The sequence below is a fragment of the Nerophis ophidion genome, linkage group LG04 (genome assembly GCF_033978795.1).
Source record: "Nerophis ophidion isolate RoL-2023_Sa linkage group LG04, RoL_Noph_v1.0, whole genome shotgun sequence".
In the NCBI taxonomy this organism is placed as follows: Eukaryota; Metazoa; Chordata; class Actinopteri; order Syngnathiformes; family Syngnathidae; genus Nerophis; species Nerophis ophidion.
In genome coordinates this window covers 56,629,784-56,650,519 of record NC_084614.1, presented here as the reverse complement: position 1 = coordinate 56,650,519, position 20,736 = coordinate 56,629,784, and the positions used below count along the sequence as shown (strand labels likewise).

The following is a 20,736-nucleotide window of genomic DNA, read 5'->3' as shown; positions in this document are numbered from 1 at the left end:
AAAACTGTGAGCAATTTTGCATGTCGCTAAGATTTGTGGAGAGATATTAAGTCTGTATTTGTCATCTGACTTATGACATTTGAAGCTCACTTCTTTCATGCTCTATTAAATTGCGCCCAGCGAAATGATGAAAATGAATAGATCAGCCTGAAGCCTGACTGAGAGGACATATGCTATTCACTTTAAATGATGATTTTCGGGTAAGAGATCAGCGGCATCGGGCGCAGAGGTTTTTGGTCAATTAAGGGCCTTACGGACAATGGATTTTTGGGAAATTATTGTTTGTGCTCATGTCGGGATAGGTGCCTCTCAAATGATCTCGCTCCCATCTACTCTTCAATAACGGTAACACACTCCAACACTTACGTAATTTAAAGTGCCACCATGAAAATGAAATCTTAGGATGCCGCAGATGTATTGTCTTTCTTTTCTACACTTTTCTCACTCATTTCACTTATTATAGCTTCTCCAGGGATTTCATAAACATAATATACAGAATCTGTGGCAGTATAGATTTAATATGCACTGAAAATAAATCAACACAGCTATTACAACTATACAAGCTAAACTGTACATTGACTACTCTAAAGTTCATTCAAGGTTTTTTGTTTGGCCACTTAAGGTTTCATAATATGCTTGCTATGTATCGCCGCTGCATTTTTTTAAACATAATTTAAAGTTTTCAATTAATATTTTACTTGGTATGGATTTTTTCCCCCTATTTTGTCTGTTTTCATATCAATGTCATGCATCCCTATCACACACAGCATCACCAACTTCCTTATATTTAGAATGAGAAACACAAAAACATGCCTGGAAACGACCTTTGACCCCAATGTCTTGGTAAACTGGATAAAAAGATCAATTCAGGCTCAGCAATGTTTTTACTGTGTTATATTCTGTAAAATAAAAATTGCTTTAGAATTGAGCCCAGCAGCCAAATGATGAAACGGAAAAGATAACTTTTACTGTTGTCCTGAGCCACGCAGGTTTTATATTGTACAAAAAAAAATTGTGAAGGAAAGAATGAAGATGTTTTTTTAAATTGTGTTAGTGAGGCTTAGGAGAAAAGAACCTTTTAGCGTTCACCTCAGATACCTCCACCTTCTTTGTTGATGTCAGTCCAACTGAGTAAAGTTAGTCATGATTTTTAGAGCTTGGGCCAAAACCAAAGTGAAAACTCATAACTGAGCATAATTGTTCTTATAAGAGCAGCAATAAATGTATGGAATATTTGTATGTACCTAATTTAGTGATTTCTATTGCACTGTGCTTTGCCTTCAGTAAAATGAATCCCCAAATCCCATCTATCCACCCCACCCATGGTAATGGACTGCCCTCTTAATATTTCTGGCTAATGCAAATGTCAGATCCTCTCCAGACTTTTTCACAGACGAGACATTTCCTGGAATAGTTTTAATGACAAGACTTAAATACCCAAGCTTTAACCTTCTCCGTTGGAACGTTCACTTACATCTTCTTAGATGAACTTCCGCCGAATATGTTTTTGACATGTTTTTTTAGCACAATAATGTAAACACCTAATCAGTGTTTTTTTTTCTAACGGTTCGGAATTGGATAAAGATTTCCCATTTATTTCACTTATTTTGAAAGTTTCCTTAATTTGTCATAAATGAAGCATTAAACAATGACAAAATACAGGTTTTGGTTTGCTGTGGTTTCCGAATAAGGAGGGTTTGTTTGGCCTTGGTGGAGATCTATACTGGAACACATTTTGTTTGGATACATTTTGTTGCAATCCGCTACTCGGATCTTTACATATTTCTTGTTTATTGTTCCTTTTCTGTATCACGTTTTGTAGTCTGACCTCCTTAGTTCCTGTTTAGTCTGTCACCATGGTTTCAGATTGTTTTCACCTGCTACTCACGGTCCCTGCACACCTGTTGTACTAATCATCTTCCTTATTTAAGCTCGCCCCTTTTGTTAGTTCAGCCTGGGTTCCTAATTTGCCTACGTGCAACAGAGACGACTACTCATGGGTATATTCTCGCTAGCTTTCATGCTACACTCTTTCCTTTTTCTTAGCTCTCATGCTAATTGTGTTGTTTACCTTTTTGTGCCTACATGCCAAGTTTAGTTTAGCTTTTTGTCTTCCTAGCCTTTGATGCTAGCGCTTTTATTTGCCTTTGTGCTTAGCTCCAGTATTTTTGTTCCTTAGCTCTTTTTGTTACTTTAATCCATCCATCCATTTTCTACCGCTTATTCCCTTTTGGGGTCGCGGGGGGCGCTGGCGCCTATCTCAGCTACAATCGGGCGGAAGGCAGGGTACACCCTGGACAAGTCGCCACCTTAATAAAATCATTATATCTTACCTTAAGCTGTGTTCATTGTCGACCCATCCCTGGAAGATCGAACTCGGCAACAATATGCCACAAAGCCGTTTCACATTTAGGCCAAATCATCAATAACATCCTTAAATGACACCTGCTTACTAACACCATGATTTATATACTGATAACAAGTCCACAGAAGCCACTAGTTTTTTAAAATACAAATTGACTTTAACTTGGGAGAGTCTTTCTAATTATGAGGATCCCCCTCGTTATTGTGGAACTAAACGTTTGCATTGAGTGTTTATGCCAGGAGCCGGCCCTGATACTTATTAATAAACAACAATGTGGACCAAAAGAGCTGTGTTTTCCTTTCCACTTTCTCATGCACTCCATAAAATTGCAGGATTAAAATTGCTCTTACAAAAAATAACAGCAATACAGGAATTTTCAGCTGCAGTGTATATATTTCACAGTCACACTGCTTGATTATTTTTGCTAAATTGTTATTGAATCGCTTTCAACCTCGCTGAATTGTTTTGTATCAAATTGTTCTTCTAAAAAAAAAAATTGTATCAGTGCCCACAAATATCAAGTCGAATCAAATTGTTGTAAAACAAATCGTTACACCCCGTATATATATCTATTCATTATTGTTGATGTTTATGTTCATGTGTTATTGATGTTCAGAGTTCCCATGAACATGAGCACACCGTGCCTCAAAGGGGATTGGCGGGAATGACAACGTGTGGTTGTGTGTTTGGGAGTGGACGTGTATGGAATTGGGCCGGTTAGCATAAGATTGGCACTAAAAGTTAAAAACAGTGTCAGACTTTGTGTGACTTCTTCTGTAGGCTACAATACATTATATTACTTCAATTAGTTTTTACGTAAAAAAATTCCTCAATATTAAGGTGTGGCAGCTTCTATTTTATTGTGGCGGGCCGAGCAGGTATCCTTTTTGTTTTAATTCCCGTGCCTTCTGAAATCACGGATGTGTCGAGACACTTTAGTAGCAGTAAGCTTGCAGCTCAAAGAGGTGTGTAGTATCAACAATCTAGCCAATTATATCTACGGCTAACAGTGTTGTCGCACTATCATTCTCTCTCCTGACTTGTTAATCTACTTGCTAATTTCCTGTCCTTAGCTGGGTACTGTCTGCTGATTACAATTAGAATTTGGTGGAGTGTACAAAGCCATCCATCCATCCATTCATCCATTTTCTACCGCTTATTCCCTTTGGGGTCGCGGGGGGCGCTAGTGCCTATCTCAGTTACAATCGGGCAGAAGGCGGTGTACACCCTGGACAAGTCGCCACCTCATCACAGCGCCAACACAGATAGACAGACAACATTCACACTCACATTCACACACTAGGGCCAATTTAGTGTTGCCAATCAACCTATCCCCAGGTGCTTGTCTTTGGAGGTCGGAGGAAGCCGGAGTACCCGGAGGGAACCCACGCAGTCACGGGGAGAACATGCAAACTCCACACAGAAAGATCCAGAGCCTGGGATTGAACCCAGGACTACTCAGGACCTTCGTATTGTGAGGCAGACGCACTAACCCCTCTACCACTGTGTACAAAGCTTTTATTATTTTCTCATTTCACTACTTCACATACAAGCTGGCTTAGCGCCGCGGCTACTTTTGCTTGTCCTCACCTCTGTTTTACTTGATTTAAAATACATAATTTATCCATATTTGGACATTTGTACATCCATTCAGAATGGTCCACATTTCAATCATGATGCATCAAATAATCCATTATTTTTCCCACCTCTACTTTATAAAATTGTTTTCATATTTTGGAAATACTAGCCTCTCTTAAATAAGCTCCAAAGAAAATGGCACCAACGACCTGAATGTACAAAACAATGCAACATGCCTATACTCCTCTAAATAGACCGCCATGAATGTCCTCACTCTGTCAATGTACATACAGTATAGTCTTTACGTGTTGAGGAATGCTCATACAGGCATCTTTAAAGCCACCCCCCACACATCTGCTGAGATGCTGCAGGCAGTTAGACGCAGCCTATCATTCATTCTTTCGAAGAAGAGCAAAACAAACCATAAAATCCCCTCACAATTAAATCACAAGACGCCTACCCCCCCCCCCCCCCTTTTTTTTTTCCCCCAATGACCTTGTTGAGTCTTTTCCTACCAATTTGCATTTTCAACAATGGATTGTCTTTCTAGGTGATATATTCTCTTGAACGCAGCTCATGCATTCACTTAACTTTATATTTTTTCCGAAACACCAACGACCTGATTTACTAAGAACCAAATACCTAAACAGGGTGTGTAGTTTTCAAAATAGTGTGTACTATTAGTGGTATCTTCTAAGACTCCATGTGCAATTGTTAAGTAGTGCAGACCACCCTATTTAAATAAGGATTTTGTGTTTACTATACAAGGCATCCCATTCTCATTTACTGCACAATTACTGTATGTTGTCATGTTCCTACCTGTGGCGTTTTGCTATGTTTTCAAATATGCAGGAGATATGTGCTACTTTTTATGGACATTTTATCCTGCAGTTCATCTATAATCTACCGCCAAAGGGGCGCTCGTTCAGTTCAGTTCAGTTCAGTTTCAGTTTATTTCGAACATGCACACGACACATTTCCAGTTGTTTCTTTACAGCATGTCCGAAAAGGAGTAGGAAGAAGCATTACTTATTTACCGTATTTTTCGGAGTATAAGTCGCCCCGTAGTATAAGTCACACCTGCCAAAAATGCATGATAAAGGAGGGAAAAAACATATATAAGTCGCACTGGAGTATAAGTCGCATTTTTTGGTGAAAAATAAAATTGCTAAAACTCTACACCAAGAATAGACTTTTGAAAGGCAATTTAAAATAAATAAAGAATAGTGAACAATAGCCTGAATAAGTGTACGTTATATGACACATAAATAACCAACGGAGAAGGTGCCTGGTATGTTAACGTAATATATTATGGTAAGAATCATTCAAATAACTATAACATATAGAACATGCTATATGTTTACCAAACAATCTGTCACTCCTAATTGCTAAATCTGATGAAATCTTATACGTCTAGTCTCTTACGTGAATGAGCTAAATAATATTATTTGATATTTTACGGTAATATGTTAATAATTTCACACATAAGTCGCACCCCTGGCCAAAATATGAAAAAAACTGCAACTTATAGTCTGAAAAATACGGAAATCCTACCCATTTTCATACCATAGCAATTTTATCCAATTTCTTTGTTCTCTGTAACAGAGCAGTGAACACATAAATAATAAATAAATAATATACCATAGTAAGCGTCAACATATATAAAATACATAAATAATATTTGTCTCAATAAAAAAAGGAAAAAAAAGGGTTCAAGATGTTCATCATAATTCTTGTTCTGTGTACTTTGTGAACACTTGTAGTTTGAATCGTCTCTTAAACTGAATCAAATTGGTGCTTTGTTTGATTTCTTTAGTTAATCCATTCCATATTTTAATTCCACATACTGATATGATGAAGGTTTTAAGTGTTGTACGTGCATGCAATTGTTTTGAATTACATTTTCCCCTATGGTTGTATTTCTCCTCTTTTGTAGAGAATAATTGTTGTACATTCTTGGGTGGCCGGTTATAGTTTGCTTTGTACATCATTTAAGCTGTTTGAAAATGCACCAAATAGTTGAATTTCAATAATTGTGATTTAATATAATAAAGGGTTTGTATGTTCTCTATATCCACCATTATGTATTATTCAAATTGATATTTTTTGTAACACAATGACTGAAAGAAGAGCACATTTGTAGTTATTTCCCCATATTTCTGCACAATGACTCAGATACGGTAACACTAGCGAGCAGTAGAGAAAATGAAGTGTTTTTTGGTCTAGAACATGTTTTGCTTTATTCATAATTGATGTTGGAGAGAAGTTACACCAATTTCAGCTCAAGACGCATAAAAATGCATACTTAGACGTTTTTTTTCATATTAGAAATATTTAAAATTATGCATATTCTATGTGAAAAAAACATATATCGTAAAAAATATTAAATGACACCAAAACACATCGATTGAAATTGTTTTAATCAGTGCCTAAAGTCTTCCAGCAGCTATATAATATTATAAAATGATGTTGATGAACAGACAATATGTTTAATATTTTTTTATTTCTGATCATCCAAAAATGTTGACACACACACAAATAGGACAGAGGATTCTCGTTTATCCATTGTCTGTCTTTGCAGCGCGAGCACCAATCCTGCAGCCGTGTGTGGAACTTTCAGTTTGAACGTCCTTCTCACAAGTGCTAAATAAAATAGTATTCGCAAAAATGGTAGCGAATGACATTGTGTCCTTGGGCAAGACACTTCACCCTTTCCCTCAGTGCCGCTCACACTGGTGAATGAATGATGGGTGGTGGTCAGAGGGGCCGTAGGGGCAAATTGCAAGCCATGCTTCCGTCGGTCTACCCCAGGGAAGCTGTGGCTACAAATGTAGCTTACCACCACCGGAGTGAATATGTGTGCTTTGAGTATCTAGTTGAGAAAAAAGTGCTATATAAATCTAATCCATTGTTATCATTATGATCAATTACATTGCGTGTGCTAAATAATTATATTTGCATCCTTTCCTCCCAGTATTTGGGGCGTTTTGATAATCAGCATATATTTTGCATATTAATGAAGACAGAGACGCAAAATAGATGGCATGCCTTATTCTGCTCACTTAACAGACACTTTGCACACATTTAGTAGACCAGCTTTGCATGTGCTTTTAGGTTAGGACATGTTTTAGTACACGCAAACCTTAAAGTAAATCAGGCCCCAAATGTGATATTCTATTATGGTCAAGTATTCCTTTTTTCCCCTACTCTAATTTTGTTTGCCTGTCCTTGGCCAAATAAAATGAGGAATAAAATGAAACACATTAGACCGAAGCTTTTTAAAGCATGTTTTTGTCTACTTTGCTGCACCTCATAACACCTTCTTCTATTATTTCTGCTCCGACTTGGATTATCTTCTGTATCTTATCAAGACAATCTTATAAAAGCAAGCTACCTGATGCAAAACAGCCATGTTGGTAACCATGATAATGACAAAATGTGTTTTTAAAATGATATTATCACTGCTACCATTTGTTAAGTTCGTGTTTATTGCTACTGGGGTCATGAATGCACATTATTGTGTTTGTGCACATTGCTCCCCTCAGGGTAATGTAAAATATGACCTGGAAGAAATGGATCTCTCTTTGACAGACCTTTCAACACCCGTGTCCACAATTGATTTTTTTTTTCTGCAGGTCCCTGCAACAGGAAAATAAATAGTTTGGAGCAAGACATGTTTTCTGCTCAATTCAGTTTGTGATACCCAATTGTACACTGCAAAACATATGTAGATAACACTGATAGGCTCGCAGAAAAAAAACAAACACCTTTCTCCCAAGTCTAACACAACTATGCAGTTTAACAACATGGGGGACCTTGGAGAATGAAGTAAAGAAAGATTCTACAGCTACAGGTCAATCCTTCGTGAGTGCGTACAAGGTCTGCAGCTCAGGGGGTCATAACATGGCCAAGTCTCTCACAGTCTAAGTGGGAAAGGGGTTGGATCGGCAAACCACTGCATAATAAGAACAGCTGGGTAACAACTACTGCAGCATGGGAACGCCGAGCTCGAATGGCAGTCAGTAGGGAAAAGACCTCAGCACAGGACCGACTATTGTCTCCAGGATCAGCAACCAGGATCAACTTTCTGAGTTAGGTTGTTAACAAACAGACAGACAGACCCCAGCAAATACGTAACCTTGTGGTCGAGGTAATTAATCAAAGGATAAATGAAATTGCCATTGCCATGTGCGTTTGTTTTGTTCATCTGTCGGTTCCTAACAGGCTGCATGAGGCTTCACTCTTGTCACACACACTCTTTGTCTCTGTGGGTGGACACACCTACACACACGAGTACAGCTTTGTAACGTAAACGTAACGTAACGCAGTTGAAATTATACAGATCACCCCCAAAATCTGATCAATTGTTTTTTTTGTCCTATTATAAACATTTCTAATCAAAATACAGCCATAACTTTTTGAGCTATGTTGCTAACTCACAACTAACAAACTAACTAATTGTTAATAATGCACAAGACAGAAATACTTTAGAAACGGGTTTCTGGGGAAATGTTGTAGAACGTTACAGGAATACATTTGGGGTGCCCAAATGTTTTCCACTGAGTGCCACAGACTGACAAATCTAAGGATGCAGGGCCCATTTTGGTATTTTTCACCATTAAAACCAGTACAATATAAAGGATATATATATATAAGAACTAGAAAATGACCTTTTGCTAGAAATTTTGTATATGCTAGAGAGCCAAAGCCGAACTGAAATGTTAACGGTCCGCATACTGGCCAGATCGCATTAAGTAACAAAAAATATGAGCAAAATGAGTTAAAAAAAAAAAAGCTAACATGCTCACACTACTATGTTAACATGCTAATAATAGCATGTTTACAGTTAGCAAAGATGAAATGCCAAAGTGTAAGACACTGAGATGAATACCAGCTAAATTAACCAAAAAAGCACATTTTAACAGGCTAAAATGCAAACTGTAACATGTGTCAAGTATCAAAATACATTATTCTGAAGTGTGTACCTAAAAACTTTTTTAAAGTGCGAGCATGCTAACGTTAGCATGCATCAGGTATCAAAATATGACTTAGGTGTATACCTACACAACTAGCATACTGTGCTGGTTACCATACTAACAGGTATCATTCGTCAAGAAAATATTTGACGCCAAGGTTTTTACCTGCAAAATTTGCAAAAAAGCTGGCATGCTAATATTAGAATGCTAATCATTGTGCCGCAGGTTGTTAAAAAATAGCTACAGGGCGCAAATTGCCCACAGGCTGCACTGCTAGACTTTTGACTAGGACAAGAAAGTTTGATTATATTACACCTCCACTGCCTATAGAGCGTTTTCTATTCGGGCTCCTGTACTCTGTAATGCCCTACCGGTTACAGTTAGAGATGCCACCTCAATAGAAGCACTTAAGTCCCATCTTGAAACTAATTTGTATACTCTCGCCTTTAAATATACCCCTTTTGAGACCAGTTGATCTGCTGTCTCTCTCTTCTGCTCTGCACCTCTCTCCTGTGTGAAGAGGCTATCAGGTGACCACAGGTCAGTTTCCACAGAGGACGCGCTAGCAGTTCCATGTCTGGTCTATTCATCAGTTGGTGACATCTCTGCGCTGCTGACTTGTCTCCATTCAAGATAATCCCCTGCTGGCCCCACTATAGACTGGACTGTCACAATATTAACTGTATCCACCTGGCATCTGTTGCACCTGTCACCCAAAGAGGGGGTGGGGTTCCCACATCTGTGGTCCCTTCCAAGGTTTCTTGCTGTCCCTATGGGGTTGAGTTTATTCTTGCCCTGATGTGGGATCTGAGCCGAGGATGTCGTTGTGGCTTGTGCAGCCCTTTCAGACATTTGTGATGAAGTAAACGTTGACACATTTTTTTGATTGATTGGTTTTGGACACTCCCGATCTAGAAGGTTAGGGGAAATATTTCAGAAAGGAAATCAATTCTACAATGTTGAAATGAAATAATCTAGTTGAGAGGTCTTTCAGCACGGGGTCCATTTTCTTTTGATTAGAATTTCATGTTCTCCCTACAATTTTTCCACAAATGTACAGTAGGGATGGGAATCATATGGCCATATTCCTTGGAGATGAAGAGGGGGGTAAACCATTTTTCAATGCAGTCTGCTCACAATGATAGAAAGTGTCACTCAGCATAGCAACTGGCGCTGTTGTCAAAGTGGGAATTGTCACACAATTTGTCACGTTTCATGTGTCAGGTAAACAGTGACGAATGAGGCCATAGTAATCCCCTTCCTACTCTAGGCTTCTTTAAACACAGATTGCCATTGATCCTGCACATGACAGTGAACAGAAGAATAGAGGCAAAAGAAGTTGTTCTGTCACCAATGCACATTTTCAGCGACACACAGGAGCTTCTGCTTTGTTTACATGCGCCCCCAACAGTGAAAACCTGCCCTTATCGTTACTGTGCCAAGGTAAGATGTTCAATTTATGTTTAAGTGTTCGGATCGTAAATATGTGTTTTTTGGTAACACAACAAATAATACAAGCAAAAGAAAAATACTCCCGAGTGAAATGTCCAAAAGCACCAAAGCAAAACCTACAGTAATGGATCGATTACTACAATGCTTGAGGAAAATGCTGTCGAATATTAGAGAAACATGTACCGTATTTTCCGCACTAGAAGGCGCACTGGACTATAAAATATTTTTATAATGTCTTTATTTTATTTTCAACACACAATAAAATCAAAATATAAATGAACAAAATGAGAATTAAGAAATGTGAGGCAATGCAAATTAAATAATAATTAAAACAAATTTTCGGTTTGAATTGGTCCAGGTTATCGGGGACTGTTATTATTGACGGACAGGTGTCGCGGCCGGACTGCAGCCGGGCATGTTAAAAAACCCTCGTCTCCATGGCAACGTCTCTGTCGCTTTCACTCATTTGCCGCTTTTCCACTCACGCAGGGGTAGGCAACCCAGAACGTTGAAAGAGCCATTTTGGAGCTAAATAACAACGCTGTCAAGCGGCATTCATATAAAACTCGCGGGCTGCACTAACATTAGACTTTCATATTAAGGTGGGGGCCGCAGAATAACGTCTCGCGGGCCACAATCGTCTCGCGGGCCGCATGTCTGAGACCCCTGTTTTAGATGGAGCTGCGCTAAAGAGAATGTCAACAAAACAGTCAGATAGGTCAGTGTTGTAGTTTGCATACAAGCTTCTGCTATTAAAATGAATAATTGACAATTTGTTATCACTTTTAATGATGCTATCGTATTGCTCATCTGTGTAATAAAAACAATTACTACTAATGTGGGAAAACATTTTTGTATCTGGATCTATATCGTTTTCCAAATCCTGGTTTTTGTGCTCTTTGTTGCAGAAGTTTTGTAGTTCCATATTTCCTTGCTCAACAATCTTTGATGTCGTTTCAATAATCTCTATAAGTGTAGAAGTCTTCTTTTTTAGTCGTCCCTTGCAGCGTAGTAGTGTTGTTGAATTTAGGTGCTTGTTTTCTGTCAGAGTCCATTATCATCGTTGTTGTGGAAGCTGTGTAAACTTAAAATTTGTCCAGGTCTTTGACGTCATTGACAACAATTACTCTTGGTTCTGGACCTCCATTCAGCTTGATGTAGATTTTACAGTTAGCACTCCAAGTTCACTGGATTTTTCCCTGCTTTCTCAAGTCGCGTGCTTTTTTGGCAATTCCAGCATTACGTTTAGTGAGATTCTCATTCATGTACACATTTGTTCCCTTCAGCTTCTTTCCCTGTCTCAGCAATGCCATTTTAGATTTTCTGTTTACGAATTTCACGAGCACGGCTGTAGTGGTGTTGTTGTCTCTTCTGTTCAGTGGGATGCATGTTTCGATGGTATTAATGTCGATTTCAATTTCCTTTGATTGCAGGAAGTTGACCACTTGCTGTTCTGCCGAGACAAGATCCATTTCATCTGGTTCACCTTCATTATTCACAGCCTTCGCATAGGATCTTGGTTTAATTCGGTGCCCTGTCACGATGATATCATTCATTTGTTTATTCTGCTACATTTCATCTATGATATTCCACAGCATGTAGTTGTCTTCTTGAAAGGTCTTCATTTGTCGGCGCATATTTTCTTGAAAGTTCTTCAATTGTTGGCACATATCAGAGACTTCATTTTTTCTGGTGATGATTTGAGTTTGTAGACTTTCAATATTTTGCTGCAGACTTTTCACATTTTGTTTGTGTTCTTACATTGCTTTTTTCAGATCTTTTTTTATTTCTTTAATTTCTTCTTTTATTTCTATCCAACCTTCTTTTAAGTCATGGAGTATTTTTAGTAGTACTCCATTCCCATCATGTCCTGTGTCCAGTCTCAAATCTTTGTCCCAGTTGTGTCCTGTGTCGGCTGATACCGAAGGTTTCGGGCGATCAGTCTTCCCTTTAACTTTTGGCATCGTGGCAGATCGATGACGTCAGTGCCTATTGTGTCTTAAACGGCAGTTACTTTAGCAACTTGCAGCACGTTTAACTTGTTTGATCCAACAATGCGTACCTTGTGTTGTTCACAGATCAATTTGAGGTGTTAGTCTGTCAACTTACAACACTCTGCGACATTGGAAGCCCTTTAAAACAGCTGTAAACTCGCCGTAGTTTTTGGTTGCTAGGCAACCGCTTTGCGCTGCGGTAAGGCGCCGATGGCTTAAGGCAAACGTCTCATCCAACTTGCCTTATTTCAGCGTATCAGTGCCACACAACTGACCAAAATGAGGTCAAGGATGCCAGGTGACTCTCCTGTGGCTGTGATCGCAAATCAGTGGTCAAAATCTTCCGAATAAACAAAAACTCCGGTAGCAAAAGCGGAGCCTTTTTCTTTTGCGTCCTTTCTCATGAACAGGAGGTGTATATATAAGTGTATATATAAGGCGCACCGGATAATAAGGCGCACTGTCAGCTTTTGAGAAAATTTGAGGTTTTTAGGTGCGCCTTATAGTGTGGAAAATACTGTACATTATGGGGAAACCTAAAATGTTGTAATTCCCCAAATTTTCAAGACTATTTCAATTGTTGCAATGTTTATATTTGTCTTTCATTCATTCATTCATTTTCTTGTTTAACTAGCAATGAAAACATGAATGTGATGTAAGTAAAAATGCTTTAAATGGGACAAACAGAAGCTAGGCATGCTAGGTTGACACTACATCCATCTGGATTGTTTGGGGAAGAGCTGATAAAAAACTGTTTGGAAAAGGTCCAGCATTTAAACACCATCACGAGGAGAGCAGACGGCGGTGAGTGTCTGTTCCATGAAGAAAAAGCCGCCTTTGCTCTTTTATTAAGAAATACATATTGTTTGATTCTGATAAAACTGCTGGGCTAATACTGTTTGCTTTTGTCTCCTTTTTCGCTTCAAATAATTGCTTCCATTATTACTGACTGACATAAACTGTATCACGATGAATCACTGTGATGACATATCTGTATTTCACACAACCTGCCATGCAAGTTAATTTAGTTTGATTTGAGTAATTCTCCAGTTATAAATGAATCCTTCTAAATGGACCTTTTATTATGTGATGCACTTAAGTAGAGCACTTTTAGGACAAATGGAAAGTATATTTCTCATCCATAATTACCAGCCAGATATGGTGTTTTAACCTTTATAGGCCAACATTAAATCTGGCAGCAGGTTCTAAAGGTAGGTGCATGTTGAGATAATTTCAGGCTATAGCTGATGTTTTGATGAACTTAAGAGGAAGGAGAAGGAGAAGAAGAAAAAGAAGAAGATGAAAAACAAATATTGTATAACCCTTCCATCAAACTGTCGAGCTCCATTAAACCATTCAAACACATTATCAGGCAAACCACATCCATTTAACAACTGCATTCCAACAACTATTGTAAAATTGCTTCCGATCTTGCTTGGACTGTGTTTACCGACCCGATAAACAGAGGATTTTCATACATAAACATCAGTGACATGCAGTCAGGGGAGGCAGATGAGGCCATCATGGAATATAAAAAAATGTAAAAAGAAAAATTATTAATCAAATTCTTATATGCATCCAGTTGAGCCTCCCATGGATTGTGCAATGACTCGGCTAACTGGTGGCTGCTGTGCAGTGAGACCTTATTGCTATATGAATTATATTATACATTTTCATAGTTTAGTTACCTGAGGTATATAATGTGCAGTGTATTTTGTCAACAACTGTATGTGTGTAACGTATTTCTTCTGCTGGGCAATCATAAAACGGCTGCAAAGACGCACTGTGTGATGCACCTGTTCTCCCGCCTCCTGGTGATAGAGGGCGCTAGTGATCCCAGGGATCATTCTTGCGACAACTCGGCTGCAGAAGAAGTGACAACAAGCAGCTAGAGTGAGCAGCGTGTGATTATTTTTTCCTCGCCCCTGGACTTTTTACATGGATGATTACATATCTAAAATAAAACAGTTTTCTAAATTGGACTTTCAATCAAAGCAGGAGGTAATAATTAATGGAAGACCAACGCCTGAGCTAAAAGGTTTGCTTCAGACAGTGATCTCCATCAACACAGAGAGACTTTTAAAACTGAAGAAAGATAAGGAAGACTTCTATAAACAAGTTATCATGGTTTTGTTCTGAAGTGGTAGCGCGGCGCATTGACTTAATTTATAAGTAAAGGTAAGACCATAATAATGTTTTTTTTTTTTTAATTAAATGTGCTTTTTTGTGTGCTAGAGTTTGTATGTGTAAAGAATGCTAGTATGAGCTTTTAAACATAACCCGTTAACTGCTACCAATCAAATGGTGAATAAGATACTCTATAGGGTTCATATGTTTGTAAATCTGACTGTGATGAAGTCAGTGCCTCACCAGCCATGGACCTCACCGCACGTCACTGATAAACATATTTTTGTTTGTGTGTAACACGTTCTACACTAAGTTTAAGCAATGCATTGGAAAATATTTGGAGTGTAACGACTGACCGATATATCAATAGATCAATTTATGTTCTTAAATGATTAAGTATTTGATTAGTGCTCAGTAAGTTTGCCTTCTGGAAGATAGGTCTAACTCTCAGATCGTTGTAAAAGGATGATGGCTTTAGGAAGGGCACACATTATATGAAGTTTAGCACTTTTAATGATAAGGACAATACACATTAAATCTGTTTGCCCGTATATAAGGGATGTCACTCTAAGAACATTTATTATCACGGTTATTGTGACCAAAATTATCCCGGTTATCATTATAATCGCAGTATTTTTGAATGTGCTCAAATTTTTAAAAAGTACTCATACTGAAATCTGAAAACAATTATTTAAAAAAACCCGCCACCAACATCACAGTCAAAATTATTTATTTTGTAGAACAAACAATATTGTCGATTAGAAAACTGTTTCATGGACCTCAAGTAGAAATTACAAAAGAAAATAATTATAAACAATTAATATGGCAGGAAAAAAACAAAAACATAAAGAAATAAAATACATGTGAAAATTGTGCAGGATCGCACTTCATGGACATAAGAGATAAAAAAATAAAAACAAATATAAGGATTTTGCAAGGGGGCACCTGATGGCCATAAGATGTAACTGCACTTTTTGGTCATGTAGATAAAAATAGTGTTCATGGTTTTGTTGGCCAACAAAAATTAACAAAGGAGTGATACCTCCTACGTCGAATACACAATCTTCACAGCCTGTGTTCAATTCGATAAGATGACGGAACATTATAGCCAGTGTTGATGTTATTTGAACACTGATACAGTTTGCAGTTAAACAGTATGAGTGAGCATACCAGTAAACAAATGAAAGACTTTATAAACAAGTTGAGCCAACGTTTTAGGGGTGTAACACGCTGCATGTTTCCTCACGTCATTCACTTCCAGTCACAGCTGACGGGTGCTGTCTTGAGAAAATAAAAGGAACATCAAATAGTTTTCTCCTTCTCTGTTAAGTGTGAGACAAATGTGTCTGTCTCCAATAATGTCCACACCAGTCGCCATCTAAAAACGGCATTGCGCTCCTAAACGCATGCCGAGACTCCACGGAAATTAAGCAAAAGAAAATGAAGTTGAACCAAGCGGTCCGCTCTCTTTACTACGAGAGGAAATCTTCCTATCCAAGTCTGTATAGTTGTGATCCGCCATGTTTTTTCAAGCCAAACAACGCTAGTGTGCATGCGTCAGCGTTGCTGTGAAGCCATTTCCATGAAGTAAGCAGCGTTGCCTAACATAGATTAATAAATGAAAGTTTTTTGGTGATTAAAAATTTAAACAATATAACTAACCGTCCAAAATTTTCATTAATTATACCGTTTACCATTACATTCCTACCCGTATATGGGCTCATCAAAACAAAAATGGCTGATACCTCCGGTGGTTACGAAAGGTCATAACAAACGCAAACGCCACAAGACATCCATCCATTTTCTACCGCTCGTCCGTTTCAGGGTCACGGGGGGTGCTTCAGCTGCATTCGGGCGGAAAGCGTAATACAATTTGGACAAGTTGCCACTCGTCCGTTTCAGGGTCACGGGAGGTGCATTCAGCTGCATTCGGGCGGAAGGCGGAGTACACCTTGGACAAGTCGCCACCTCAGTGCAGACATCACGATTGCAAAAGCCACAACAAAGACAAATGACACAACACTGTATTATAAAGACAAGACCGACACAAAGAAAGTGACAACTGGGCAAGTTACGGCAATGCACCGTCTTCCGGAACACTGGCACCCAAGGAAATGTCATTGCTTCAAAAAAAACAAAATAATACAAGAGATGGATCAAGGACGTTATGGAAAGGGGCCAACACCATCAACAGGGATGAGGTAGCATAGATGCTTCTGCACGCCTGAGGGCGACGCCAGGGTGCAGAACAGATACTGTATGGCCTGGTCGGGGAACTTTATGTAGCAGGTAAATCTACTGTTAAAATGTTGGTTACTGTATTTCTAATGAAAATGGCTTGGATATTAAAAATGTGAACAAATACTTTTTCCTCTTAATTCAACCTAAAGTGTTGGTTGCACTTTATTCAAATAAGATGTGGCCATTAATTGTTTTTTACTTGTATCCATAATTCATTTATACATAATTCCCTTACAAGAAATAACAGGAATATAGGACACTTTATCCCCAGTGTCTAGTATCCACCATTTATTTCACAGTCGCAATGCTTGATTTTTTTTTTGCCAAAAAGTTACTGAATCGATTTCAACTCGCTGAATCGTTTCGGATCGCATCGTTCTAAAAGAGTAATATCGTACTTGAATCGTATCAGCAACCAGATATTTTGAGTCTAATCGAATCGTTGTTAAAACGAAGCATTACACCCCTAAATAATTAGTGGTCGGTTGCTGGTTTATGGAGACACTGCAGCAGTCCTTATGCACATACATGTTAAAAACTTTGCACGTAAACATCCACGTAGCATGACGAAGAGCTGTGAATTCTAAGCAAGGCATTTATGTTGAAATCTTAGCTGAGGAGCATGCACTTCAACGCACAAACACTACGATGAAACAAATTGACAATTTATCCACACGTTCTTTACAAGTGTTATTTTAAGGTTTGATCGCTTTGTACTGTAAAAGCCCTGTCCAGGCTATACTAATAACATTGATGCAATTCATCAGGTTTTTAGCCCCCCCCTCAAAACTGCTGGGTTGAAATCCACCAGGGTCCTTTTTACAGGACATAAAACTGAACAGAATTTCAAAGCGATCTCTGCTGTCAGCGCTTTGAGACGACCGGTTTAAGAAGGATTGGTGTTAATTGACGAGGATAGGTCATTTTTTGGCAATTCCTAACAATGAGTGTGGATTAAGTGATACAACAAACAAGCATGTTTGTATTCCTGATGTGCTGAAAGGCAGCATATGGAGAAGGGGAAGCATGGCTGATGTGACACTCACAGTGTTTAATGATGCACAAGGCGCAGCACATGCATAGTTAGACACCATTTCAAGACGTCTTTTCCCCTTGAGATGCTAAAAAGACAAAACAAACTGTGTAGGTATTAACAAGAGTCTGTCAGTTTGCTCTTACCATGGCCCCCTCTGGTGAGAAAAGGCATCCTGTTGATGGCAATAGGAACAGTGCCATGTTTGTTGTGGAAATGGTGGACGTGGTGTGTGGTGCTGAGGCTTGAAGACACACGTGCCGTTCCAGTTTGGATGGGCAGCACTATAATCAATGTGAGCCAGAGGGCGAGTCTTGAACAGTAACTCAGCCCCATGCTGAGGCTCCAGCCTGCCCAGGTCCTCCCTAGGGGGGATGCGGAGAGTCTACCCATCACTTCCACATGGGCTGAACAGGACAGACTATTTGACCAAGACCGGGTTTCTTGGAGCATTTCAGTGAACCGATGACATTGCTTTTATAATCCTGTTGCTTGGCAGAACAAAAAAAAAATCCCTTGAACAGGTGATAGAATAACCAAAGAACGAAGGGAATCAAAGCTAATCCAAGTGCTGCCAAAGTTATCTTAACATTTCCCCACAGCAAGGTGTCTTCTGCGCAGCATTAAAGAGCATCCGTGAGGAGCGTTCGGAGAGTGGGGTATCCAAGGCGTCGGGAAGCTGCACGTCCAAATACAAATACAAACGAATCCAACTTCAGAGAGGCATGCCGCAATGGAAAAAAGAAGCATTTAGGCATCAATGGTGGCAGCAGGACGACGCTTCATGTGATGAGAATTGTGATCAAAGTCTCCATCACCCACAGGTAGAGCTGGAGGGCAGCTGAGCCTGCCCACTAAGACGAGCGCCCCTACGCCGCAGGCATCACGCGCATCGGTGGGAAAGCGAATCATTCCACTAAGCCGACCGGACAAGTGGATAAAAATAAGTGCATGAGTGGTGGATAAGATGCTGGCGTTCAGAGGCGATGCAGGAACCAGCGCTTTTGTTCCCCCTTTAGCCAGAGATGGGGAAGAGGGAGGGAGGGAGGCAGGAGGCTGGGGAGGGGGAGGAGGAGGACTGCGAGAGAGCGAGCGGCGTCTGCAGCAAAGGAAGCGAAATCCAGAAAATTAAATAAATGATCTCCTATCGCTCTCACTTAGCGGCTCCTTCGGAGGACGCGGTGGAATACCCAGCGAGAATCACCGGGATGCCGCTTTCCCGTTTGACTGTGCTGCTCCACCTTCTCCTGCAGCAAGATTACTGCTGCATTCCCCTGAAGATGCTGCTGCTCCGTTACCTCATCCAGCAGGTTCTGCGGCGCTGCCTGGCGTTTAACCTGAAAAGCGCCAATGCCTTCTTCAACACGGCTGAAGCACACCCGATACCACGGTGCCAATTAAAAAACACTCATGTATCATCGGAAATCCAAAGTTGGGGACAGCCTGAAACCTCGACCGCAAAACACAAAAAAACAGTTTGGAGTTGTGTTCCGCTCTAATAATAGCGCCTCGCAAGAGTGTCTTCTTGAGGCATACTGTTGTCAGTGTGTGTGTGTGTGTCTAAGAAAGCGAGTCTGTGAGCAAATGAGCAGAGGATGGGGAGGGAGGGATGGGCCCCTTGGGGTGGGATGGGAAAGGGGGCCAGGATGAGCGATATAGCGAGAAGGGAGGGAGCGGCAGGAAGATACGGGGCGGCCACAGCGCCAATATTGGGTGGGAGGCATGGAGAAGGGAGGGTGGAGGTGAGGGGGTGATAGTGAAGCAAGAAAATGGGTTGTGTGAATAAATACACAGCTCGCAGGTCCTGGCAGTAACACGGAGGAATCATACTGCAGAGGAGGAGCCTGATTTAGGTGAGCTGTCAGGGCTGTTAGAGAGACGAACACAGGGCTACTGATATGGACATCCTGCAAACATGAGGACATACAATAGGCCTGACAAGATGATGCAATACGACCTATAAAGCAAACCTGGGGGGGGTTAAACCCAACAGTGGTGGAGAAATGACGATCATGCAAAGCATTAACAGTTTGGGATCACACTAGATCAGTGGTCCCCAACCACCGGGCCGCAGAATTAAATTTTTTTTTTTTAAATCAACGTAAAAAACACAAGATACACTTACAATTAGTGCACAAACCCAAAAAATCTCCCTTTTTCATGACAAAAAAAATTAAAGATCCACTGTTCAATAGCACATTATGTATATATATAATCAACAACAATTCAGGAGTGGGATAAGGGGACACAAACATCAGCAACACTAGCACAGGTATGTGAGCTCCAGTGCTAACATTAGTCCCATTTTAACACTGCTACCACCGTGCTACATTAGCCCAATGGCTGAAAAAAACAGAAAATGGTATAACTTACATCTCCCACAGCTCTACCGTCCAAAGGCAAAACCTAGTAACTCACTTCTAGCTGATTTTGAGAAAACAAAGGAAAACCAATCAATCCTGATGCTGTCTTACAAAAATCTACAAAGTCATCAAACGTATAGATGTTTTCTTGAGCTTTCATTTTCTTGCCGATTGAGCCATGGATTGAATCTGCTCTCATGAACGTGTGCCCTTTCTCCAGATATTTTATCACAATCTCGGGTGGGCCCCATTCTGCGTTTGCACATTGGGCAAGAGCCGTGTACAGTGTCCAGTTTTTATTTTGACCTCCACAGTTATCTGCCCAAAAGAGTATGCAAGGGGAAGAATCAAGAACAATACATTTGGGCGGTTTAGCTCGGTTGGTAGAGTGGCCGTGTCAGCAACTTGAGGGTTGCAGGTTTGATTCCTGCTTCTGCCAACCTAGTCACTGCCGTTGTGTCCTTGGGCAAGACACTTTACCCACCTGCTCCCAGTGCCACCCACACTGGTTTGAATGTAACTTAGATATTGGGTTTCACTATGTAAAGCGCTTTGAGTCACTAGAGAAAAAGTGCTATATAAATATACTTCACTTCACTTCACTTCA

At 39.9% G+C, this 20,736-nt stretch overlaps 1 protein-coding gene across 11 annotated transcripts in view; it reads right to left on the bottom strand.

Moving 5' to 3' along the window:
- Positions 1-20,736, bottom strand: part of LOC133551610 (neurexin-2-like) — a 439,020-nt gene that overhangs the window by 75,550 nt on the left and 342,734 nt on the right. For 2 of the 11 annotated variants that reach the window (XM_061898518.1, XM_061898522.1), the window contains exon 1: positions 17,913-19,318. The exons of 8 other annotated variants lie outside the window; for them this stretch is intronic. In XM_061898518.1, coding sequence (XP_061754502.1) covers positions 17,913-18,219 — 307 coding nt within the window. In that variant the 5' untranslated portion in view covers positions 18,220-19,318. Of the gene's footprint in view, positions 1-17,912; positions 19,322-20,736 lie in introns of those variants that run through there. One more of the 11 variants, XM_061898521.1, reaches the window with a different exon arrangement.